This window comes from Kogia breviceps, chromosome 4 (genome assembly GCF_026419965.1).
Source record: "Kogia breviceps isolate mKogBre1 chromosome 4, mKogBre1 haplotype 1, whole genome shotgun sequence".
NCBI lineage: Eukaryota > Metazoa > Chordata > Mammalia > Artiodactyla > Physeteridae > Kogia > Kogia breviceps.
The window spans coordinates 50,598,490-50,626,474 of NC_081313.1; the positions used below are offsets into that span (position 1 = coordinate 50,598,490).

General features: G+C 35.1%; 1 protein-coding gene across 7 annotated transcripts in view; it reads left to right on the top strand.

Moving 5' to 3' along the window:
* The window catches only part of RNF180 (ring finger protein 180), a 299,183-nt gene that overhangs the window by 218,333 nt on the left and 52,865 nt on the right, over positions 1-27,985 (top strand). For all 7 annotated transcript variants that reach the window (XM_059062298.2, XM_067031022.1, XM_067031024.1 and 4 more), the window contains one exon: positions 12,918-13,043. In XM_059062298.2, coding sequence (XP_058918281.1) covers positions 12,918-13,043 — 126 coding nt within the window. The remainder of the gene's footprint in view (positions 1-12,917; positions 13,044-27,985) is intronic.

Consider the following 27,985-nt stretch of genomic DNA (forward strand, 5'->3'; position numbering starts at 1 on the left):
CCTTAATGTCTTAAAACAATAATGACTTGACTCTCTCTTGGTTCATTTATCAAAGCAACAATGTCATATTTTCCTTTATTTCCAAAATTGGTTCTTATATATAATAAATCATATTGGGAATATTTATTCCAATGGAGACTAAATTTGGTTGTGTACTGTCATTTAGAAGCTGATAATAATAATAGGAATATACTACTTAGTTATTTATACCTACCTCAAAAAGATTTGACATGTTTTAAAATATATATGCAGTGAAGTAGCAAGGCAAGGGAAGTACTGAATAAAGTATTTTGTTTTGCTGCCTAAGAAAAAATAAGCATACAATTAAATGATTCTCATGATCGATGGAAAGAAACATACCAACTCCTAAGGGCAAGAGAAGTTTTTTCCAGCACTTTAAAAGAAATTTTTTAAGTGATTTCTAGGCATATTGAGAGATACAGTAGACAAGTGTCCTCAAAATCATCCTCAGAGCAAATGCAATATCAGGTTTTCTAACATGGTATCTTATGGTATTCTTTGATAAGAGCTGAGGGCATATCAAAGTATAGATTAGGGAAAGCAACATTGCTAGTAGCCGAAAAAAATATATATATATATATGGTCTGGTTTTCCTATAAAAATAACTTCTAAAATTATATAAATAATGCAATTTCATTATAAAAAAGTATACAAGTAAAATTATAAGCTCAAAATCCTCCATAGTCCTACCATTTAAAGATCACATTTATCAAGTATTCCTCCAGAATATTTTATATCCATATACTTAATAACTTTTTTGTAAAGTGTTCATTTTGAACATAAGGCTTTTGACCTGCTTTTGTCTTACTTTTTAAAAAATATTTGTATATGTATTTTGGCTGAGCTGGGTCTTAGTTGCAGCAGCAAGATCTTTAGTTGCAGCATGCGAACTCTTAGTTGCAGCATGCATGTGCTCTCTAGTTCCCTGACCAGGGATCGAACCCAGGCCCCCTGCATTGGGAGCGCAGAGTCTTACCCACTGGACCACCAAGGAAGTCCCTTGTTTTACTTTACATTCTTGTGATTATATCATGATCTACTTAAGCTATCTACTATTTAGTTTAGTTGTTTATCATTCATTTATTTGCTGATATATATGGATAAATATTTGCACACATTTCCGAGCATTTCCTTGTAATGGATTTCCAGGAGTAGAATTTGTAGTAAAAGCCTGTATGTGTTTTAAGGCTATGTATATGTTACAAAATTATGCTCCAAAATTATTGCAAGCAGCAATATAATGGGCTTATTTTCTCAACACTCTGGACTATCCTTTTTTTTCCTTTTAAATCCCTTACCATGCCCTTTGCTGATTTTTCTTTTGGTCTGTTCATCGTTTTCTTGTTCACTGCAAGAGGATTTTTTTTTCAGTAATGTCATCTTTTGTCATATGTGGCAAATCGCTTTCCTATTTTGTCATATGTACTTGAATTATGTTTATTATATTTTATGAATGTGCAGAACTTCTATATTTTATGTAGTCTTATGTAGCAACCTTTGCCTGTATTATTTCTAATTTCAAAGTTAGGTATTAAAAGGCCTTATCCACTACAGAATTACAGTAAATCCCCTACATATGAATGAGTTGTGTTCTGAGAGTGCATTCGTAAGTCCAATTTGTTTGTAAGTCCAACAAAGTTAGCCTAGGTACCCAACTAACACAATCAGCTATATAGTACTGTACTGTAATAGGTTTATAATACTTTTCACACAAATAATACATAAAAAACAAACACAAAGGGCTTCCTTGGTGAGGCAGTGGTTGAGAGTCCGCCTGCCGATGCAGGGGACACGGGTTCATGCCCCGGTCCGGGAAGATCCCACGTGCCGCAGAGCAGCTGGGCCCGTGAGCCATGGCCGCTGAGCCTGCGTGTGCGGAGCCCGTGCTCCACAACGGGAGAGGCCACAGCGGTGAGAGGCCCGCGTACTGCAAAAAAAAAAAAAAAAAAAAAACCACAAAAAATAGAACTTTTTTTTTTTTTTTTTTTTGGTGGTACGTGGGCCTCTCACTGTTGTGGCCTCTCCCGTTGCGGAGCACGGGCTCCGCACGCGCAGGCTCAGCGGCCATGGCTCACGGGCCCAGCTGCTCTGCGGCACGTGGGATCTTCCCGGACCGGGGCACGAACCCGTGTCCCCTGCATCGGCAGGCGGACTCTCAACCACTGCCCCACCAGGGAAGCCCAAAAATGGAACATTTTTAATCTTACAGTATAGTATCTTGAAAAGTACAGTAGTACCAGCTACATCACTGCTGCTTTTATGCTTGCTTCCAGACACCCTGAGCTTGAAATAAAGATACTGTACTACTGCACTCTATACAGTACTGTACAGTAAAATACACAAAAGTACAACCACTTGTAGAGGATGCACACATGTGATAACGTATGCCAGACATGTGAACTAACTTATGTGATTGGGCATGTGAACACACGATCGCATATTTGAAAGTTTGCAACTTGAAGGTACGTATGTAGGGGAATTACTGTATACAAATAGTCTCTTTACCTATATTTATTTTGGTTTTCATTTTGTCCTCATTTCCCTACTCTTAATTCCAGTCCATTTATTATGGTGTGTGGTTTGGTTAAAAATATAGTACCTTTCAAAAACAAAACAAAACCACAAACAAAAAATAATAATAAACCTTGCAAAATAGTTTTCTACTAATTTAGAAAGAATAAACAGCTTAAGTCATAATTTAAAAAAATATATATTCCCTTTATTCCATGTCTGTAAGCATTTATCCCACTAACATTTATCCAACAACTCGTTTTTTTCTATGCTGATTGAACTGCTTTTTTTAGGTAATGAAGATAATTACTAAAATGTTTCTGTGTTTTTTGGCAGCTGTTCTTTTCCATTCATATTTCTATCTTGTCCTATACCCTTACTTCGGTATTATAATTATTCTAGCTTTATGTTTTAATAACAAGTGAATTAATTTTATAAGTTGGGGAATAATCATTTTAATTGACATTTTTATAATATTGTTATAATATTATAACATTGTTATAATATTGAAAACATATTGCCTCTCAATAAATTTATGTAATTTCCTTTCAAATGGCACAGCAAAATTCTTATTAGCTTTATGCCTGTATATTTTTGTTGCTGCAATTGTAAATGGGATTTTTTTTCCTCTTCTGGTTTCAGCTGCTTTTGTTGATATTTTGGGAGAAAGTCAGTTTCCAATCTTACACTATTCTGTTAACTTTACTGAACCCTGAGAGTTATTTATTAAGTGAATGAATTAATCATCTCAGCTACCTAATGTCACCATTCCAACTGTGTACAAACCAGGGGACAGTTATTATCAAAGATTAAAGTGGGAAGGTTGTCATTTTCTAAAGGAGCTGAAGATATTTGGCAAATGAATAAGGGGTTAGATATAATTTAGAGTAGTTCCGTGGATAGAGTTATGATGAAATTCCTTCCAGATTTATTCCATAGAGTGTGCTTTAGCAAAATAATGATTTTAAACCTGAACTCTCAATATAACATTCAGTATTTAATGAGATTTTGCTTACATTTCTTAACACTATTAGATGTGATCTTGATAAAGTACTTGATACACTAGAAGTTGAGAACTTGAAGTGGGAGAGCATATATAGAAGACAGGGTAGAAGGCATTAATATCATTTGTTAGTGGAGGTCAAGATAATACTGTCAAAAGTTAATAGAGCGGCATGGGCCTATATATACTACCAAATGTAAAATAGATAGCTAGTGGGAAGCAGCTGCATAGCACAGGAGATCATCTCGGTTCTTTGTGACCACCTAGAGGGGTGGGAGGGAGACGCAAAAGGGAGGAGATATGGGGATATATGTATATGTATACGTATAGCTGATGCACTTTGTTATCAAGCAGAAACTAACACACCATTGTAAAGCAATTATACTCCAATAAAGATGGTTTTTAAAAAAAAGGTTAAAAAAATAAATAAAACTAGCAAATATGGGAAAAAAAAGTTAACAGAAAAACATACAAAAAAATAGGTAGTAGACACTATTGGTTGCTAATTCATATCAATTACATCTTTCTTCCTAACATACCCTGAGTTTTATTCCAGTATTTAACTCCCTCAGCTTAGGCCAGGTGGCTCCTGGGTAGATGAACCCATCTTTGGCTTTTTGGTATTCTATTCCTTTTGCCAGTGATAGGTTCATAAATGGGCATGTGTTTCAGTTCTGAGTGATGAGGTGAGACTAAAATTTGCCTTTACTCTTAAGACATGAGATGGAAAAGCTAGTTTCTTCTCCATTGGACATACACAAGAAAGTGTGTAATAGGGATAATTACTGGCAGCCATCTTATGAGCAAGTGGGGAACCAGCTTAGTATAAAGTCTTTATTTTGGATAGTAAAACTAAGGAAAGAAGTGAACAAGGGGTCTTGATGACATTGTTTAACCACCAAGTCAGACAGGTTTGAAGCCTACCCTACCTTTGAATTTTCTGTTACATGAAATATTAAATTTACTAATTAACTAAGGCAGTTTGAATAAATTTTCTATTGGTGTACACTAAGAGCATCCTAACTGATAAAAGCATACTAATAATAAAGGTAGACAATATAGAAACTAAAAATGATATTATTCACAAAAATTTGAGAGGTGAGAAGGGAAGAAGATATTGCAAAAGACCCAAATCCTCCTAGAAGGAAGTCAATATTATTTAAAGTTGGTAAATTAAGAAATAGTGAAGAAGATTTCTGGAATGGCAGCATGAGAAGCTTCATGGATCCTTACCCCAGCAAAACAACCATTTAACTGGTGAAATGATTTTTTTTTCATTTAAGTCTATGGAAATTGTCCTAAGGATATACAGCAAATAGAAAAACATGTATTTTTTAAAAATCTACTGAAATCTACCACTATACTCAGTAAGAACATAGAGAGCCTGTCACATTTAGATATTCATATGCGAAGGAATGAATTTGGAACCCTCCCTCACACTATGAACACACACACACACACACACACACAAATTAACTTAAAATGGAACAAAGACCTAAATGTAAGAGATAAAAATATAAAACTCTTAGAAGACAACATAGGTGTAAATATTTTTTGAAATGGTATTGGGCTATGGTTTCTTAGATATGACACCTAAAGCACAAACAACCAAAGAAGAAATAGATAAATCAGACTTCATCAAAGTTAAAAACTTCTCTGCTTAAAGGGATATTATCAAGAAAGTGAAAAGATAACCACAGGATAAACGAAAATATTTGTAAGCCATATATGTGACAAGGGTCTAGTATCTAGAATATATAAAGAACTGTTACAACTCAAGAATTAAAAAACAAATAACCCTATTTTAAAATGGACAAAGAGTTTGAATAGAACATGTTGATCTATGATGTTCCAAAAGAACATCACACTTCCTCTTTTTATCCACTGTGACAACCTGTAATTGCTCTTGTTCTATTGTCCCTATTCCCATTAACGGCATTTCATACTTTCTCTTATTCTATACCAAAAAGTCTGGTCTGTTAATTCTTATGCTAATAGTGGTTTTGTTCTTGCCTTCATCCATGCCTCAACTTTTTCATTTTTCTGTTCATCTTGTATAGAATCATCACTGCCTCCAAAATCCAAACTTATTCATTTTTTTAAATTGAGGTATAGTGGATTTACAATGCTGTGCCAGTCTCTGCTGTACAGCAAAGTGACTCAGTTATACACAGACATTCTTTTTTTATATATATTCTTTTTCATTATGGGTGTATCACAGGATATTGAATATAATTCCCTATGCTATATACTAGGACCTTGTTGTTTATCCATCCTATATATAATAGTTTATATCTGCTAATCCCAAACTCCCAGTCCTTCCCTCCTCCACCCCCCACCCCTTGGCAACTGCAAGTCTGTTCTCTATGTCTGTGAGTCTGTTTCTGTTTTGCAGATAGGTTCATTTGTACCATATTTTAGATTGCATATATAAGTGATATCATATGGTATTTGTCTTTCTCTTTCTGACTTACTTCACTTACTATGATAATCTCTAGTTACATCCATGTTCCTGCAAATGGCATTATTTTGTTCTTTTTAATGGCTGAGTAGTATTCCATTGTATATATGTACAAGCTCATTCTTTATCACTAGGAGTATCTATTTCATGATGTCTTTTAGTGTAGTCACTCTTGTGCTTTAATATATGGAAACATATATTTTATTATAAAAAAGAAATAGAAAAATAAGCATAATGATTAGAGCAGTGTTTCTTAAATTTCTATCATTTTCCTACCACCTTTACAATTTTTACTGTATCCACATACCTCCAGAATTATTTTTTTACTTAAGGGTTTTCTTCATATTGACACATGTTTTTAAAAAAATACTTATTTTAGCCTCATCAATTTATATGTGAATTTATGTATTTGATGTTTTAGTTTATACATTTCTTCTAATATACATTAAAATAGGTAACTGAAAATTTAAAAATTTTTCATTCAATTTAACCCTAAATCCTTTCACATATGGCTAGTGGTTTGCAAACCAAGTGTTGAAAAACACTGCCTTGCACTTATGGAGGTTAATCTCCAGAAAAAAGCTTGAAAACAGGAATATTTAAAACAGTCCCTGGGGATTGTGAGTGGAGATAAAGGGAGTGGAATAGATCTTCATTGTTGTTTTGGTTTTGGTTTTTTAAGCCTTTTAACATCATTTGGATCTTTTCAAAGCATGGGCATGTGTTACTTTGTTTTTAAAAATAAATAAGTAAACCAAGGTGCAGCATTAAATATGATGGTGGGCAGGGAGGATGGAGTCCTGTTTCTTTTCATACAGAGGACAGAGAATCATGGATTCTTTGAAGCCAAGAATGGATGCTGTGATGACCTTTTTTTTTTTATAACATCTTTATTGGAGTATAATTGCTTTACAATGGTGTGTTAGTTTCTGCTTTATAACAAATTGAATCAGCTATACATATACATATATCCCCATATCTCCTCCCTCTTGCATCTCCCTCCTACCTTCCCTATCCCACCCCTCTAGGTGGTCACAAAGCACCAAGCTGGTCTCCCTGTGCTATGTGGCAGCTTCCCACTATCTGTTTTGAAGATCCACTAGTATATCCCTATCCATAGGCTTTCAAAAGCCTTTTTCTAAATCTTGAAGTGTAACTTTAAATACAAAATAATAGCAGTATACATCATAACAGTACAAAGTACTTAGCATTTTGTCTTTATCACACTAAGAGCACAATAAAGGTTATGGTTGAATGGGGCTTAATTTAGTAGATCTCCTCTTGGCCTTATTATTCCTCTAACAGAGGGTAAACTAGTTATTCTTGTGTAATGAAACAGTTACTGAAATAATTCTTAATGCTCCAGAGTCTTAAAGGACATCAATAAGCACAACTTAAACACAAGGTGGCTGAGATGAAGGCTTGGATAAATTCTCTAACCTAAGAAGGTCTTATAGTACTAGCAGATTTCTCCTGGGCCAAAGGGTTAAAGTATTTGTAACAACTCTTTTCCTATTCAGGTATAAAAATTATGGGTATAAAATATTTTAGTACCAAATATTAAGTGGAATTATTACATTAAAATGGATAAAATTTTAACTATAGTTTATCAACCTAATGAAATAGGAACTCCTAAATATTAACCAGTTAAGCATAAATTATAGTCTGTAATGACTTGTATATTATAAAATCCATAGCTCCACTTTGACAAAGTGTCAAATATAGAATTTTTGTTTTGGGTTTGGTTTGGTCCCTGTTGTATGTGCCTCTGTCATCAGGCTACATATTTAGCTGGAGATGGAACTTCCTAACTAGATTTTAACTTTGAACAGTTCACTAGGAAAGGGTAAGAAAATCAGGTTAAAATTTATATTCAGAGGATACATAGATAAATATTCATCAGTATTAATGAGATACTCCTGGTTGGTCTCTCTTTCCCAACTTTCAGAGTTCCTCTTGCCACCAAATCACATAGGACATGCAGTTACTAGGAGACCTTGCAGCCGCCCTAGGGTGAGAACCTGCCAGGTCTGAAGAGTTGGTTCTGAGGTTTATCTTACTCATATTTCTTTGAGTCAAAGTAGTCATATTCTGTTAAATGCAAGCTGCAATAGCAGACTCCAGTTTTCTCTAACTGGTAGTGTTCCCCTCATAGATGAACCTTTCTGTGTACTCACATGGGTATAAAATGAGTTTCACTAGGAGAGTTAGGGTCCCTTACAAGTGAGACTTTCTTGCCCCTCTTGCAGAAGTACAGATCAAGCATTGCCCTTGAAACCCTGAAGACAGTTTTAAGATAGTTTATAGATTTTCATTGATATCTAGTAAAGTGAGCTCAAATGTCAATATATTAGCCCTTCTCTGTTATCCCCTTGAAGCAGCATCCTCACTCAATTTTACTCCTGCTGCTGTAAAACAGTACAAAGAAAACTATCTTAGATTGTATATTCTTAAAAAATTACTATTTTTCATCATATTAAATGTATAAACATATACATCAACATATTAAAGAAGAAGAGTGAGATGAGACTAATCTAAAAGTTCTAAAGATCATCTCACAAGAGGTTACTTAAACTAAATGCTATGTTTAAAAAATGAGGGTTAAGCAACAGCTGGTAAAGATTGTTTTGTTAGAAATCTCCCTTTTTATACAAATGCCCACTGATTGGGACTCTTCATTCCCAATCTTGTCTACTCCTTGCAAGTGTCCTTTATTGTACATTAATCTCCTGGAACCAAATAATGCCTGTGAACAAGAATGTCCAGTGCCTATTGAAATGAAGGAAAGTTGGATTTCCACTCAAAATTAGGGCTCATTCTATATATATAATGCAAAACTCTTGGAGAAGTAGTCTTTTTTAAAAACTTTTATTAAAACGTGCTACAAATTTCTTTTTGTCACATCATCTTTTTGCAAGTTGCATCTTTGTGAAAAATGAAACATTATGTATCAAACAACATAGGACTCAGAAGGGAACTGTGGGGAAGAAAAGCTTTCATAATAATGAGACATAATTTTAAGTAGGTAAACAAGGCCTTTAATAATCTAAATGAGATGGGTGGACACATATATCCTAGCCTTTTAAATTAGAACATAATACCACTGGGTCCATCTAAATGACTGTGCCCTGTATTTGTAATAATACTCTTATTATATTCCCCTCCTTAATAGGACCCTAAGGCCTGAATTAACCCTATCATGGCACTTACCTCATAACTTAATGGTTACCTATTTACTAGATATGATTTAATGCAGGTACTATGCCTGTTTCACAGTTTTAACTCTTACACTTAGCAGAATGCTTAAAACTATTACTAACAATATTTGCTTAATTATAATTAGTTGTTTAAATATAAAATTGCCCATATTTAAGCATAAAACAGAAATCAGAGTTACACTACCCTATTGGTACTGCCTGTAGTTCAAAATTGTGCTGTGTATGTGGTTGTTCTTATTTTATTCTTTATGATACGATACAGTGAAACTCATGGTAATATACCCTGTAATAATGTGAATTATGTTTTTATGTAGTTGGTGATTGACTTCTGCATTCAGCCAAGTCAAGAAGACTGGAACTTTTATCTTAACACTTATTTACTATTTCTATGATAGTGTCACGCAAAGATGCTGCTGTTTCCACTGGTACTGCCACCACATTTAACTAAATGTACCATTTGAGTAGACTTTAGAATCTTTCCAGGATATTCAGGGTTTTGTCTTTTTCTAGCATATTGAATGATATGAAATATTGATTACATCTAATACATTATAATGTATATTGTAATAAGAAGCCTTTACTCCCTAAGAGGTAGGGTTGGCAAAGGAGGAGATAAACGTAGTTTTTATCACCTTTTACTCCGAGCCCTACATCTTGGTCCGCCTTCAGATTTTTCTCAGTGCTTCTTCCAAATAATTCTGAGAAAGGTAGTACTGAATATTTTATTTGTTGCAAAATCCTGGAGTTCCAAGTTCAAATGCCACTAGAATGAAGCAACACTGTTCTATAGAAAGAACAACATCCTTGGGTAAGGTTTGTACAGTTTATAGCAGAGTGAGATAAGGTTTAACCTATTTAAATAAATTAAGGTAATTTTAGAACAGAAAAGGATTTAAGGTCATTTCATCCAGTGGTTATCAAATTTGACTGTGTATCAGAATCACCCAAGGAGCCTGTAGAAAGCACAGACTCCTAGGTCACATCCACAGCAATTCTGCTTCAGTAATATCTGGGCAGGGTCCTAGAATTTGTCTTTTTAACAAGTGCTCTCAGCAATTTTGATGCATAGCCAGGCTCCAGATGCGTATTTGGGAATCAGTGATCTAGTACAATGCCCAGCAGACAGGAATTACGTTTAATTAATTTCAGTATTTCTAGCTAGACCAGTAAAGTGCTAGGCACATAGCTATTGCAAAATAAATGTTTGCCAGATATAGGGTAGAAAGCGAGTACAAAGAGAAGTTCAACAACTTATGAAAGGTGCCACAGTTAAGAAGCATTAGAACCCAATTCTTATTTGCCCCAGAAATGGAGGGACAAGGGCTTCTAGGTCCTCTCTTCTCCAAAGGCCTTTCAGGTCAGTGTAATAAATAAAATCTTCCAACATCTCATAAGATTATGTTATGGGCACATGTATTTATGTTCAACAAAATGTTGTAGGTACATCTCCCATCTCATTTTGCACATTTTAGTAATTTCTCTGATCATAATTTTTGTAGATATTACAAATATTTTTATGAACCCTTTTTTTCTTTGGAGCATTAATCACATGGGTTTGTTACGTAGGTTAAAAGTGCATTGTGTAATAAGTTCCTCGAAGCTAGAAAACAAAAATATCACAGTTATCATTACTACTTTTACCTCTCTCATGTACCCTCTAAGAGAAGTTTGATTTGTGACCAGCTTTCAAAACTGCACTTATTGGCCAACTCTTACAAGAATGTCTTTTTGATCTGGTTTACTGAAATCAATTACACTTCCAAATAAGTTTTCATTTTAAGAGATGGCAGTTCAGTGGCATCTCCCGGTTATTGCGTCAACATTTTAGAGCATGGCTACAAGCTCTCCAGAAGAAGGAGAAGGTGGAGAGGAGAAAGCGAAAGGAGGGGAATAAGAATTCTTGAGTTGCAAACTCTTCACCTTGGTTTATATTATCTCCCACATGAAATCATTTACCAACCACACTGGTCTTACTTTTAAAGGCATTTAGGAAGTTGTGAGTCAATTTGCCCTACAGTTAATTGTTAACACAATACCACTTATAGGATTTTTAATTTCTCAGAAAATACCCTGAATTACAGTCATCACTGCTTAAGGATAAGCCCTTCAAGAATTGTTAGTATAAGTGAATGTGTTATAAGTCATTTGATAATCTCTTCCATTCTCTTCATCAGTATGAATGACACTGATGAGTCCCTTTTAACCAGGTAGTAGTGCCATGACCATCTTATACTAAGGGGCTGTTCACAGGCAGTGGGCAGAGTGGACATTGATAAAACAACTGTGCACTGCTGCAGAAAACACTGTGAGAATATCCAATCTGAAATGATTTAACTATTAAACATATGAAGGATAAAACATTCACTAGTCATAACAACCCCCAACATACACAATGAGTACACAGACTATGAAATTACTTTTTCTCTATCTTGTGTGCTTTAATTACTGGCCCTTGGGTGTAGAATGGGAAAGGGAGTTAAACAGAGTTGTGGTTTAACACTTAACCTCCCTTGCTTGGAGTGGTCTGTTTTTTACATGTTTCTTTTGCTGTTAAATGTAAACTCTAAGAATCTGTTTCCCCTGTGAATTGCTTAAGGAAAGAATCAATCCTGGGGAGTAATTAGGAAAAACAGAGATAATTTGATGTAACTGGTTTGAGCAGAAGCTCAAAGCCTGAAGGATGGAAACAGAGAAGACAGTACAGGAATAATTGTGGGATGAAAATAAAAGGGCACCATCGATGGAAAGACTACTTTCTCAGTTAGTAACCAGCTCTACACTGGCCTCCCTGAGAAGAACTTCTCCATTGAACAGTTCAACTCGGATCATGCCTTGCTTTCTCTGGCTCACACCCAGAGACTCTTATATAAAGTGAATGTATGTGGGATCCAGTTCCCCCACCAGAGAGCGAACCCCTGCATTGGGAGCGCAGAGTCTTACCCACTTGGCCACAACTAAGAGCCCGCATGCCTCAACTAAAAGATCCTGCATGGTGCAGCTAAGACCCGGCACAGCCTAAATAAATAAATACATACATACATACATACATACATGCATACATAAAATTTAAAAAATAAAGTGAATGTCATCATATGTGATCTTTGATTGGTATTCATTTATTTCAAATTAATATATTCCTTTTCTCTTTAACTCATTAATAAGTTTCTGAAAAGTTGAGAATTTATTTCTACATTTTTTAAACTTCTTTATATCAGCAGCATTAGCGTCTAAATGGTCAACCCATCACATATGGAATGAAATAGAGAGACTATGAAGTAAAAAAGTTCTAAGGATTTTTCCTTTTCATTATCACTCCTGAGCCATGATTACACTCTAGTTATTCTATTGCTACACCCATAACACATGTCCCCCCTTTTTCTGGTCTACCTGTTTATTTCCATCTTTTAGACTGCAGTCTTCTTGAGGGAGAGGCTATGTCTCATTCATCTCCATATCTGGTGTAGTATCTGACATAGAGCTGCTCAGTAGGTGTGTGTTCTATGTGTAGACATATCAGAGTTGCATCAAATTTGGAGGAGTTAGGTTTGCTTGGGTTTAAAAAAAAGTTGACTCTACTTTTGTCTTCACTGTCTTAAAGAGATCTGAATTTATTATCAAAATACTACAACAACCATTTTTCAGGTTCTTGCCATTTTACTCAAATTAATGTTTAAAAATACTGTTTTCTTTTGCTTTACTCTAGAACTGAACAATGCCACAAAAACATTCTTTACTAAAGAATATTTGAAAAGAAAACAAAGCTTTCAGAAATCCAGCTCTGCAAAGTGGCCCCTACCAAGCCGCAGAAAAGCATTCCATCTTTTTGGAGGTAAGGAACTAATGCAAAAGAAAAAAAAGTCTGGTAACATTGTCCAAGGTCTTTTATAAAGCTGTTTTCTTTCTTCCTTGGATATATTAGTAGAAAAATATTTCTGCACTGGTCAATTTTAAGTAAGGATTTTGCTAAGTATCCTCTTACTGAAAGCTACAGGTGTACATATGAAAAAGATGGAGACTATACAGTAAGAGCAAAATCTGAGAAAAACTCATGATTAAATATACTTTGCCTTGATGTCAATAATGTTTAATATGTAGATAATGAACTCAAAAGTAACAGATTTGACAAAAGCATTAGTATTCCTTATAAATGTTTTGAACAACTCATTATTATAATTTAAGTTCATTTCATTTTATTGGTTCTAATCTCAGTTATGTTTTAATAAATTATTTCTCTTTTATTGAAGTATAGTTGATTTACCATGTCATGTTAGTTTCAGGTGTACAGCAGAGCAATTCAGTTTAAAATATGTATGTATATACATATATATATATATATTCTTTTTCAGATTCATTTACCTTATAGGTTATTACAAGTTATTAAGTCTAGTTCCCTGTGCTATACAGTAGGTCCTTGTTTGTTATCTATTTTATATATAGTAGTATGTGTATGTTAATCCCAAACTCTTAATTTATCCCTTCCCTGGCCCTTTCCCCTTTGGTAACCATAAGTTTGTTTTCTATGTCATGGGTCTATTTCTGTCTTGTAAATAAGTTCATTTGTATCTTTTTTTTTAAGATTCCACATATAAGTGATATCATATGATATTTGTCTTTCTCTGTCTTATTTCACTTACTACGATAATCTCTATGTCCATCCATGCTGCCGCAAATGCCATTATTTCATTCTTTTTTATGGTTGGGTAATATTCCATTGTTCATAGGTATAGATACAGACACACACACATACACACACACACACACACACACATACACACACACACACACACACACATCTTTATCCATTCATCTGTCAGTGGACATTTAGGTTGTTCCCATGTCTTGGCTATTGTAAATAGTGCTGCTATGAACATAGGGGTGCATGTATCTTTTTGAATTAGAGTTTGCTCCAGATATATGACCAAGGGTGGGATTACAGGATCATATGGTAACTCCACTTTTAGTTTTTTAAGGAACCTCCATACTCCATTCTCGATAGTGACTGTACCAATTTACATTCCCACCAACAGTGTAGGAGGGTTCCTTTTTCTCCACACCTTCTCCAGCATTTATTATTTGTAGTTTTTTGATGTGAGGTGGTACCTCATTGTAGTTTTGATTTGCATTTCTCTAATAATTATCCATGTTGAACATTTTTTGTGTGCCTATTAGCCATCTGTATGTCTTCTTTGTAGAAATGTCTGTTTAGGTCTTCGGCCCATTTTTGATTGGGTTGGTTTTTTTGATATTGAGCTATTTTGGAAATTAATCCCTTGTTGGTCACATCATTTGCAAATACTTTCTCCCATAGGCTGCCTTTCTGTTTTGTTTGTGGTCTTTTTTTGCTGTGCAAAAGCTTTTGATTTTAATTAGGTCCCATTTGTTTATTTTTGCTTTTATTTTCATTACTCTAGGAGATGAGTCCCCCAAAAATATTGCTGTGGTTTATGTTAAAGAGTGTTCTGCCTGTGTTTTCCTCTGGGACTTTTATAGTATCTGGTCTTACATTTAGGTCTTTAATCCATTTTGAGTTTATTTTTGTATATGGTGTTAGAGAATGTTCTAATTTCATTCTTTTACATGTAGCTGTCCAGTCTTCCCAGTACCACTTACTGAAGAGACTGTCTTTTCTCCATTTTATGTTGTTGCCCACTTTATCATAGATTAATTGACCATAAGTGGTGGGTTTATTTCTGGGCTTTCTATCCTGTTCTATTGATCTATATTTATGTATTTTTCCAGTACCATGCTGTTTTGATTACTGTAGTTTTGTAGTACAGGCTGAAGTCAGGGAGTCTGATTCCTCCAGCTCCATTTTTCTTTCTCAGGATTGCTCTGGCTCTTAATGTATTGTTGGAGTCAGTTTGCTAGTATTTTGTTGAGGATTTTTGCATCTGTGTTCATCAATGGTGTTGACCTGTAATTTTATTTTTTTTCTGGTATCTTTGTCTGGTTTTGGTGTCAGGGTGATGGTGGCCTCATAGAATGAGTTTGGAAGTGTTTCACTTTCATACTATTTTATTTTAATATTTTACAAGTTGTCCCACAAGTTTAGGACAAGTAGAAAGTGTCCGTGCTTTAGTATAGAGTGTCTCATGCTTGTACAATGGACAAGGAATACTTATTTCTGAGTTCATGTCTAACTAAATGTATGACCTCAGGGATATCATAGAAACCTCTTCTTTTGTTTGTTTCTGATCTGTAAGATGGTAATAATTATATATTCCTAATTAACATAGTTACAAGGATCAAATGAGCTGATGTGAAAGCACATTCTAAATTATAACTAATTGTGTTATATAGATATATGGAATTATCAAATTAGGGCAAGGCAGTCTCTAATACCTTTTTCACCTTTGAGAATTTGTTATGTGTAATGAACAGACAGTATAAACATAAAATATAATTTCGTCTTTTATAAAACCATGGTCTGTCAGAACATAGACTACTGTGCAGTTTTAGTATTTACCCTTATGATGTTTTGGGGGGGTCTGGTTGGAGAAGCTCAGATATGGAGAACTCTGATCTTCAGGGAACAAGAGGGACTTCTACATAAGAAGACCAATAAGATCAGTACAGCAATGATGTAAACCAAAAGGAGGTAAAAACAGAGCCTTGTATGGTTGAGGCAAAAGATAAATTGAATTACAAAATCCTCAAGGTTTGAAGAAAGTAGTTTAAGGACAAATATAACTTTATACAGTAGTTTGAATGAAGAAAGTTAGTTTAAAGACATTTTATAAGTACATACTGTTTTATAAAGTGGTAAGTAACTATAAAAACCCATTGTCCATAGATTTGGTATAGATACATTTTAAAATATATTACATTTAGCCCAAAATATAATGTGAAATTCAGTCTTACTTAAAGGATTTCACACCAAAGAAGAGAACATTTATTAAATGAATTATGTGCTTTAAAAGATTCCTTTATATCCTACCTTCTACCCTATATCCACATTTTAAAAAGAATGAGTCACTTTTCTGATAACCCCTCAATATCCTTTGTTTTTTCTTTTTTGTACTCTGGGGTACTGAAGATATAAATTAAATATTTGCTTCTTTGTGATTTAATCTTATTTGTCCTCCCTATAGAAGTTCCACAGAACTTTAACTTTTTATAAGTTTTTATGGAGGAGGTTCAAAGTAGCTTTATTACACAACCTAACTTAAGCAATATATTACTATCAAGAGCTCAGCTATGCTAAGCAAGGCTTAGCCAAAACTGAAAGAGTTAAGCCTTTAATCACTTGGTACAGTGGTGTAAACAAGAGTGTAAAACTGGAGGAAATGCCAACCCCCCCACCCCCAATATTCTATTTTCCTCCATGGAACAGTGCACTGGTCCAGGGTCAAGTGGACCAGGACAGATGTGGGGGTAATCTTATTGTTGAGGAGGCCCCGAACAAAAGGCCTTGGCACTTTCATGGGCCCTGAGGGGTGTATATGTGTGTGTGTTGGGGTTTTGGGGGGGCAGAGGGGGGAGAAGGGAAGAGGAGTGGAAAAGTTCTGGGTACTAATTCAGAGTGGGGAAAAGTATCTTTAAGGTTTCTCCCTAATACCCCTCTAAAGAGGTCTCAGCAGAGGCCCAGAAGAAGCCCTCTGCCCAAGCCCTCAGATAAAGGACCCAGGAATGCAGGTGCTGAGGAATGTAAATATATGAAAGAGCATCACAGGCCAGGGTCCTGAGACCTTGATTGCAGCTCCTTCAGAGATTGTAATGCACTGGCTTTACACCAAATCTGGTGTGGGGAGGGCAGCTTTCTTCTGTGATGCCTACCAGGTAAAGCCTCCATAATTGCCTATGGTTAGGCCTGAAAAGCTACACATAGGATTTTAATCACAAACCAGACTGAATTACCAGTATTACTGAAGCACCTTCTGTGCTTCTTCTTTGTTTGCTTCCTGCCTCCCCTGAATTTTGTATTTATCATTTCTTTACACAAGTAAGTATACATATGTATACTTAGTGTTATTTAATTTTGCTTGTCTTTGAACTTTTGCAGGGGTAACAATGTATGTATTCTATATTTGCTTTTTCACTCAGCATTATGTTTCTTGGATTTGTCTTTTCAGTGAGCGTAGCCGCATTCATTTATTTTTACTGCTATACTATCACCCACTATGTGAATATGGTACAATTTATCTGTTCTCCTGTTGATGAACAACTGAGTTATCCCAGTTTTTGTTCATAAACAACACTGCTATAAATATTATTTTCATCTCTCCTGGAGCATAAGAGTTCCTCTAGAATAAATGCCAGTAGCAAACAGCTGGGTCATAAGAAAAACACATCTTTAATTTGACTACCTAAACTAAACCATTTTTCTAAATGAGTGCTGATCTATCACCAGCTTTGTTTACCACATTTGATGTTTTCAGTCCTTTAGATTTTGCCAGTCTGATAGGTATAAAATGATATCTCACTAGGGATTTAATTTCACTTTCTCTAGTTACCAATGGGGATTGAAAATAACTTTATATGTGTATTAGCTATAGAATTTCTTCATCTGTGAAATTGCTTTACGGATTTTGTCCATTTTCCTATTGGTTGCATTTTTCTTGTTGATTTTTGAGAGTTTTAAAATATTTTCTTCTGACTCCTTTTTTAATTATTTGAATGGGTGCTATCTTCTCTCATTTGTGGTTTGTCTTTTCACTCTATGATATCTTTTAATGAATTGTAGTTCTTCATTTTCTTTATCATCTTTCTGGCATGTATTATCTGCCTTAAGAAATTCTTCTCTATCCCCAATGTCATAAAGATATTTTCCTGTGTATTTTTCAAATATTTTCAATTTTAAAAAATATTTTATTTTTCAAATATTTATATTTCAAATATTTTTGAAATGATTTGTGTTGTTGATATTTTCTGGGTTTTGGCGGAGAGGGGGGTTGTGTTATAGGGTAGGGATCCAGTCACTTTGGGATTTTTTCCAACCACCATTTACTGAAAATAATTCATTATTTCCCCCACTGATTCATAGTGCTAATCTGTTATATTTTAAATTTCCATTTGTGTGAGTCTATTTCTGAGGTCTTTATTTGGTTCCTTTGGTCTGTATGTCAAATCCTGTGCCAATACCATACTGTCTCAATTACTGGAGCCTTGTAAGAAGTTTTGATATCTCCCTTCAAACTTGTTTTGCTGCATGAGTGTCTTGACCTTTTTTTTTTCTTTTTGTTTTTTGGCTCTTTGAATTTTAGAATCATCTTGTCAAGTTCCATGAAAACCATGTTGGATTAAGGGAAGAAGTTCCTATTCAATGCATGAGTCAATGAGGGGAGAATTGACATCCTAATAATAACCTTCCCCATCCACTAACTGGTTTTTCTCTTCTTTTATTTAGATCCCCTAAATCTTTAATGTCTATAATAAAAGGTGATAATTTCCTTTACAAATGTTTTATACACCTTTTGGTGCGATTTATTCACATATATTTGCTATGTTGTCATCCTCTTTTCTCCTCCTCTGAACCTTGAGTGCATATAGTTAATCCAGTCCCACTTCTTAATTAACGGCTACCATCATCACCAGTCCACACACTCATTTGTTTCCTTTTATCCTCATATCCTACTTTCCATTATGTTGAGTTTATTTAATCCGTATCTTTTATATTGTCTTCTTAAATTGTGTTTACTGTTGTTTTCTGTGCTTATATTTTATGCACAGAATGGTGCATAAACACGGGAATGGTGTCATTATATATTGCACTGTTTCTTATCTTTTTCATCTATCACTAGGCTTTTTTTTTTTTTTTTTTTGTGGTGCGCGGGCCTCTCACTGTTGTGGCCTCTCCCATTGAGGAGCACAGGCTCCGGACGCACAGGCTCAGTGGCCATGGCTCATGGGCCCAGCCACTCCGCGGCATGTGGGATCTTCCCGGACCAGGGCACGAACCCGTGTCCTCTGCATCGGCAGGCGGATTCTCAACCACTGCGCCACCAGGGAAGCCCCTAGCACTAGGCTTTTAGATGCATCCGGGTGGCTATGTGTATTTATAATCTGTGGGTTCTAAATATGTTCTCCTAAGATGTGCATCTACCACATTTTATCCAGCTATTCACTGAGTGGAACACAGAATACCTCCAGCTTCCTGCCACTACATGTAATACTAATGAATATCCTAATGTGGACGTTGTCAAAATTTGTTTGGCCTGTAGACTCAGGAGCAGAATGTATGGGTCACAGAATATGAATATACTTAACTTGAGTAAATAATGCCAACAGTTCCCCCAAATGACCAGTATAGATACCTATTAACAGTGCATGAGGGTTGGAGGAAATTAGAACTATGGAAGATGACAAGCGTTGACAGAGAATGGGAATTAGGAACACTCAGTATTGATTTAATTTGCTTTTATCTGGTCTCTAGTAGTTTAAGATCCCTACAAATGCTCATCAGTCTTTCAGATTCCTCTTCTGTAACTGCTTTTCTCATTTTTCTAAGGGGGTTTCTGCCCTTATCAGTTTTACAGAATTTCTTGTATATTCTAGATATTAATCCATTGTCTGCTTTAGACACTATAAATCTCTTATCCCATTTTATTATCTGTATATTAAGTTTATCCATGGTGTCCTTCACTGAAAGAAATTCTGAACTTTGACCTAATTAAATCCACCTTGTTTGCATTGTCATTGTGTTTTGAAGTTTTAAGAAGTTCTTACCCATTCCTAGGTCACAAAGGTTTCTGCTTAGGTAAAGCTATGAAGTTAATATTAAAAAACTTTTCTCATTTAGGTCTTTATCTAGAATCTACCTCTTACCATGTGTTACAGAGGGTTCATGTCTTTCTTCAAATAATAGCCCCCTTTTCTGAGTATTAAATAGTGATGCTGGGTTTTGTTAATTATTCCCTGTTATTGTATAGAAATGTCCTTGTGGGATTTCGATCCCATATTCAGCAACCTTACTAAATTACCTTCAGTTTCATTATTTATAGGGTTTGGGGGGCTTTGAATGAAGACAATCATATCTGTCTTGTATGTAAATAAAGACACATATCTTTCAAACTAACACATACATTTTTTTCTTCTTTTTTTTCTTGCCATACTTTCTGAGCGAGGACTTCTGTTTGATTTTGAATAGAAAAACAGATAGCAGCATCTCTGATATTAAAAGGAATATTTTAATGTTTTCCATTGAGTAGAACTGTTGCTCTGCATCTTGGGTAGATACCGTTTATCAGGTTTTAAGAAAGTTCCCATCTGTTCCTAGTTTTCTCTTAATCTCTTTCTTGAATGGATTTTTAATTTGGGGATTTTTTTCAACATTTTTGAAATGACTATAACAGATTTACTTCTTCAATCTGTTAATGTGCTGAATTACATTAATAGATTGTAGGAGACCTTCTAATGTCAAACTGCTGTTGTATTCTTGGGAAGAACTCAACTTGATCATTTTTGTGCATTGGTAAACTTGGTTTGCTAATTCAGGCTTCCCCCATATGTGAAAGTAGAACATTCCTGTGAAATTTTTCATAAGCCAAAAGGGGTAAAGCAAAGAAACAATTACCTTAGGACACATCTTGCTAATGGATACACAAAATAAACTGAGATAAAGCACAGATGCTCACAGACACAGTTCATGCTATGGCAGCCTGATGCTGAGATGTTGGCTGTAATCCTGGGGAAGGAGCTTGGTGGTGCCACTCTGCCTGCTGGGGGTATGTGCTGCCTCTATGATGGCTCCCTGCAAAACAAACGTAAAATTCTTTTTTCGATTTTCCTCTTTTTTCTTAAAAGCCAAAATCCTTTTCAGATTTCTTTCAGTTAGTGAAAAGAGTACTAGTTTAGGCCTTTCATAAAAGCAAAAGTGGCATAAAGTGAACTTTGGAAAAGCGGGGAATACCACTTTTGCTTGAGGTTCTTTTTTTTTTAACATCTATATTTATGAGTAAGATTGCCCCTATGTTTCCTTTTTCAAAATGTCTTTGTTTTCTCGATTTCTGTTTTGAATCAGTTTATATAATTTATCTTTTTGCTAGGAATTAATTTTTTCTGTTTTAAAATTTTTTGACAAAAAGTTGTTCATATCATTTAATCTCTTCTGTGTCTATAATTCCGTTCTCTTTGTATATTAATATTATTTACTCATGCCCTGATTTTTTCCTGATCTTGCTAGATATTTGTAAATTTCATTATTCTTTTTAAATAATGAGTTTTTGAAATTGACTCTATTGTATCTTTATTTTCAATTTCATTAATTTCTGCTCTTTATTAAATCCTTACTGCAATTTTTGGATTTATTCTGTCATTTTAATACTTAAGGTGGCTTTCTAGGACATTAATTTTTATCCTTTTAATTTTTAAAAAATTATTATTTAAGGTCATAAATTTCCCTCTCAGTAATCTCAGTAATATATTGTATGCAGTATTTTTGATTTCTGATTATTTTTCATAAGAATAAAGCACACTTAATTCAATATTTATTGAGTCATCTTGATTAAAAATAATGAAATTGTACAAAATTAGGATCATACTTGAAAATTGGGATCTGTGATATCCATATTATATCACAGTACTAAATGTACCATACCATCCATGCCATGTTAATTTTCTCAAAATTGTTTCTTTTCAGCTTAATTTTCAGAAGTTAGTAGAAGGAAGTAAGGTGGGAAGGTGGGGGATATAACTGGAAAGAGTAGACATTGCCATAGACGCCTTTGGCTCCGTACAATTAGTGTTCTTTCCACAAAAAAACAAAACATTTTAACATAGTTTTAGATTTCCTAATTAGTGAAGTTCATATCAACTCTTTTGAATTCACTCAGCCATAAAGCTCGCTCACACTTACCTACTACAGACCCATCCCTTTCACCCTGTCAAGTAGTGTCTTAGAGATATTGATGAGTAAGCAGACATGTTTTAATTTTTTTCTTACAAATACATATTTTATGTGTTTATACATAAAATGTGTTATGTGAAAAGGAATGGAAGTATTCTAGATAAATGTGAGCTAGCACTTTACATCTCTTATCAGATACCAATTACACTGCTGATGCTGTCAATCTTAGTTCCTTCCTCTGAAGTACCTACTGTTTCCAGGCATTGCATCCTCATTTTATCAGTATCTAATTGACATGATTTTCAGCCATGCCATTGGTTTCCTAAGAAACCAATTTTACATATGTGTGTCTGTGTGTGTACATATATGTATATATACACACATATAAAGTTAATCAGCTAAGAGGTTTTACTAAGATCTTTTTGCCAAAAACAAAAAGTCCACAGTGTTGAATTTTTATTTTCTAAATATAATCAAGTCAATGAAATAAAAGTCATGATTTAAAATCCAATGTGTTAATTTTTTATGGCAATAACAAGAACATGCAGCTGAAGTGAAGGTGTTAGAGATATGTTTATGACAAATCCATTCATTTCTTGTAAAAGCCTGGGGAATTGTTTTATTTGCTCATTAGTTCATCTGAAGGTGTTCGATTGATTCTGCAAGTTTAAACATGCTCAGTATAAATGAAGGAAGATTCACATGGAAAAAATGCTTATCTCTAATAGAGAACAAAACAGTACATGGTCAAACAGCAGGAGTTTAATATAACCCAGAAATCTGCCTTCTCAGAAAGTTGGAGGTAAAATCAGAGGGATTTTAAAATATGTTGTAGACGTGGTGCTGTCTTTTAGTAGAAAGTTCATTAACCTTTACATTTCTTCTCAAACTACAACAATTTTATTCACAAGATAATTTTTTGAAAGGGCCTAAGAATTATGTCTTTTTCTTTCTATTTATTTTCTAATGGGAGAATCAGGTCCTGTTTTTGCTATCAGGTTTACTAATGAGTTTAAAATTTTGAAGCCAAACCAGTAATAAGCCTTACAATATCAGAAACTACTTTAAAAACAGGTAGTTACATGCAATCCCACTAAAATATAAAATCATAGATTCTAAAGAGTTAGAGAAGATACATAATGTAACTTCTCCAACCAATACAAGAACAGCCTCAACAACCATGCTCGGAGATGGATGTCTAGATTCTGCTTATCACATACAATGACAGGGAGCTTACTACCTGAAAAAGTAAGTTTGTCCATTTTAACAACTCTTTCAGATAAATTTCTGTGTAAATGAAATCTGCCTTTTCACAGTTTCCTTTTATTAGTTCAAGTCTGTTTTAATCTTCCTCCATAAGACTGTTTTTCAAATATACAAAGACATATATGATGTTCTCTGGAAGTCTTTATTCCACACAGAAAATATCCACATTCCTTCAACTGTTCCTCATGGAAGATGATTTCTAGGTCCTGGTTGCCTGTTTCAGGGATACTAATGGGACTGGAAACCATGTCAATTGGATACTGATAAAATAAATTGAGGATGCAATGCCTGGAAATGGTACATATTTCAGAGGAAGGAACTAAGATTGACAGAGTCATCAGTGCAGTTAATCCTGATAAGAGATATAAGTGCTAGCTTACATTTATCTAGAATATTTCCATTCCTTTTCACATGACCCAGTGTTATTCTGGTGTTGGGTCATGGAATTCATAGTCTCTGTCTAAGACTGGATAATTCAATTGGGCAGTGAACTCAAAATTAAAACACCCTTTTCTTCTATATTAAGTTTATGATTGAACCAAATTATAGTACAAATTGTACACTTTGTTCAAATATCACCACTTTATAACTGTTATTTTTTAAATTACCAGAAGTTTTATCCACCCCCCCACACACAGACACACTTTCTTACACACATAAATTCTGTCCCCTTCATGGTTTCACATATATAGAAGTTGATTTATTAATCCCATATGAAGTAGGATGTTGGTAGGAAATACTACCTTCATTTACAAATACTTGCATACATAACATAAATGCATACATATGCCTGTACATGCCCACTCACTAACCACAGGACCACTGAAATTAGGACTGGAAGCAAATTCTTATGGTGGGAGAGGGTGGCTGCATCTGACCTTGACCCTGAGCTCACAGTTTTAATACTGTGCTTTCCCATTACTAATGATATCCCTATGTACCCTGCAGAATAGATGACACAGAGTTAAAACGTTTAAACATATAATAAGGTGACTTTGGTACTTGACGCTGAATTTTTTGAACCTTTGATTAAGAGAGACCAGAAAGGAAGTGAAAGAACAGAGCCAAATTCAAACTGGACTGTCAATGTCTAAAGACTTCAGAAGTGTTCAAGTGTTCTAAGGTCTGACCACTGTATGACATTGTTAGGGCAGTAGGCAATATGTGTATTCACTGTGAATTATCCTGGAAAATTGTGGTCAATCTTGGAATAAAAAATGAAGGTTGAGGAGATGGGACTTAAGAGAAGTAATGGAAAACTTCCTGCGTCTCTGAGAGACCCTCTGGTCACTTTATCCTATTCTATAATCATGATGAGTGGTGTACCCTTGTGGGTGATAGTGGATATGCACCCTAGCATGCAGAGGTGGGCAAGGCATATAAAGGTACTCTGAGGAGGCTTCTGGGTTTGTGCAATGACTGTATGTTATTCTTTGTGTTTATTACAGCTTTTATCCCAAACAATCAGAACATGTTGTGAAAAATTATAGCAGATCTCCACTATGCTGTGGACCTGTTACATACATGAGATGCAGAGCTATTATCTCTTAGTTCAGCACTGGAAGAGTAGCAATCTCATTTGATCATCAGCAACAAAGTTGAAATTGACAGATGAGGAAAACTGGTTAGAGGGATGCATGGGACCTGATTTTGAGCACAAAAATAAGAAAACAGCCACAGAACTCTGAGAAATGCAAGGATAAACACAGGTCAGGCTTATTATTTCTTACAATAACAGCAGTGGAGATTTCTTTCTCTAGGCTATAGAAGATATAATAAGATACATTAGGATACAATAAGTGATGGCAAGTCATCACCCTCAATGGTAATATCTGGGAGTAAAGTGATGAATTAGAAAAATTATAGTTTTAAATAAATAAAAGATCTATGGAAGGCTAGATAAGTAAAATTCCAGTATGGGGCGAGTCCCCCAGGAAACCTAATATTGCCAGCTATTGGCTTCTCTGGGAGTTTTTCTGAGTCTGGGAATTATCTGAGGATCAGTCTTGCCATAGGCAGAGGACTCTACTAGAGGAAAGAGAAATCAGCTGAGGTTTTGACAACCATATGGACTGACATGTCAGGTAGGAAGAGGAGTCTGAACATAGGGCCATATGAGACATTTGCTGAGAGCTGTGGCAGTACAAGAGGCTAAGCAGTTGGCCCAAATGAGCAAAATGAAATCTCCAACAATCTCACAGAGTTTAGAAATCAAGCCATAGTGTAGAGAGGCCTACAACAAACACATAGTAAGAATCCTCCTTAAGACATTTACTGTATTTTAAACCCATGTAGGATGGAAGACAAAGGAGTTACTTTCACAACCTCTGAAAAGCAGATTAGAGGAGATAGAGACCTGCTAAACTCTTAACCAAAAAACCCAAAGTACCATGCTCAAGGAGGGGTCAGGACCTGAAAGCAGAGTACAAATCCGCAGTCCCATAGTGGACTCCATAGGGTTTAGGACATCAAGTCCCATTAAAGGAGCCTGCAACAAACACAACATAGGTCATGCCCTTTTAAGCTGTTTAAAATCAGAGGTTGACTGAATCTAATGAAAGCTGCAATCTAACTTCAACCTCAATCCAGCTTATTAATTATTGAGTTGAGACAATGAGTCACTCTGTCTGCCTGACAAAAGGGCCAACCCTCTGTGGAGGGAAATAATATCTACTTCAATCTCTATGGATAATTCATACAATAAAAAATTATGAGACATAATTTAAGAAAGGAAAGGTTAAGAAAATGTGGCCAATAATCAAATGTTGACCTAAAATAATAGAAACAACCAGTTGTTTTACTAGCAAAACAGGTTTATTCAGAAAGAACAAAGAATTACAATGCAGGACATGTACTCTGTGGCAAACCACAGACAAGTCCAGAAAACAAGGGAGATAAATGTCCTTTTACAGAGGAGAAGGGGGAGTTAGAAGGGGCTATTATAAACAAAGAGTCCATTGGAGGAAACTGGGAGTTCAGAGTGTATTGGCTTTTCATTGGCTGAGTTGTGACAGCCTCTTATCGGCAGGACTGTTGCTGGGTCAGGAAAACGTCTTCCTTCCTCCTACTGGGTAGGAAAGTAGGAATCGTCTTCCTGTTGGAGATGCAAAGCAAAATGTTTATAGTTTGTTCCTATTTGCATTTTTCATGACAGGTGTTATGAGTGTTCTTGGTGGAAGTGACCTAGACTTTAGAGAGAAATTCTAGTTTCCAAATCATTTATATCTGAACATTGAGGAAATTTTCATTAAGACATTGCTGAGACTATAGACTGCATCTCTTCAATCCATCTATAATTAACAAATTTTAAATTCATCTTATTTAATGAGCACTTCCCTGTTTCTTAGTTTTTCTCTTGTATAAATATTGGGGTTATTATGGTGCTTTCTGATAAAATTATGCATGGAGGCATACATGACCCTGTTGACCCTAATTTGCTTTTCTATATATAAGCTAAAGATTGGATAATCATCCTGCACTACTCATATTACAGATCAAAAGCCTTCCATTGTTCATAAGCCATTATTTTAAATGTACGATTTTAAATCTTATAAATTTACTTTAGACTCAAAAAAATCCTGAAGTTGTGGATTCAAAGTTATGTAAGGAATTTTTAGGTTTTCTTTCTTTTTTTGCAGAATATGATTATATTTGCACAAAGTAGTTAAAATAACTAGCTTCTAGAGAAATTACAGTTTACATCACTGATTCCTTAGGGAAAGTAAAATGTAAAGTACTCAGTCTCCTTTCAATCAATCAGTCAAGAATTTAGCTTGATGATACTAATAAAGACATAAAGAACTTCCAAGAGAGATAACCATCCACATTTATAATTTTAAACCAGAATTTCAGGAATTGGATGCCCTAAAATAAATTAACTACAAAATAAAACCATTATTATGAAACAGAACTTTTCATCTCGTCTTGGAAATTTCCAAGGTCCTCAATTAACTTGAACAGATGAAAAACAAATTTTTTTGCATGAGGAAGGAGAAGAGATAAGGTTTTGTTTTCTTTAGTTTTTTGGAAGCAAAACAGTTCTGGGTATTGGTTTGTGATATTTCACACTATGATCTTAAGTGAATCCCAATCCTCTGGTCATATCCCAGACCAATTAAATCAGAATCTCTGGAGATGCATCTCAAACATCAGTAGTAATTAAAGCTCCACAGGAGAGCTTTTGTCCAATATGCAGACAAAGTACTAAGGCTGAGATACATTACTCTGGAAGCTGCTAGGATTTGTGACTATATAGCAAAACAGAATGTGGACTCCAAATGGAAAGGTACCGGGGCTTCCCTGGTGGCGCAGTGGTTGAGAGTCCACCTGCCAATGCAGGGGACACGGGTTTGTGCCCCGGTCCGGGAAGATCCCACATGCCGTGTTAGCGGCTGGGCCCGTGAGCCATGGCCGCTGAGCCTGCGTGTCTGGAGCCTGTGCTCCACAATGGGAGAGGCCACAAGAGTGAGAAGCCCGCGTACCTCAAAAAAGAAAAAAAAAAAAATGGAAAGGTACCATGAACAGTCCTTCTATTTTTTCTCTGACTTCCGGGCAGTATCATATCCATGCTATTATGAAGAATGAATTAATCAGACAGAATACAATGTTGTAAATAAAGGAGAGGATTAGTGTTTTTCTTACACTGAAGTGAAGTTAACTCTGGCATAATTCAGTGATAGTTTAATAGTGCATGGCAGTTGCCCATTTGTTTTGGATCATAT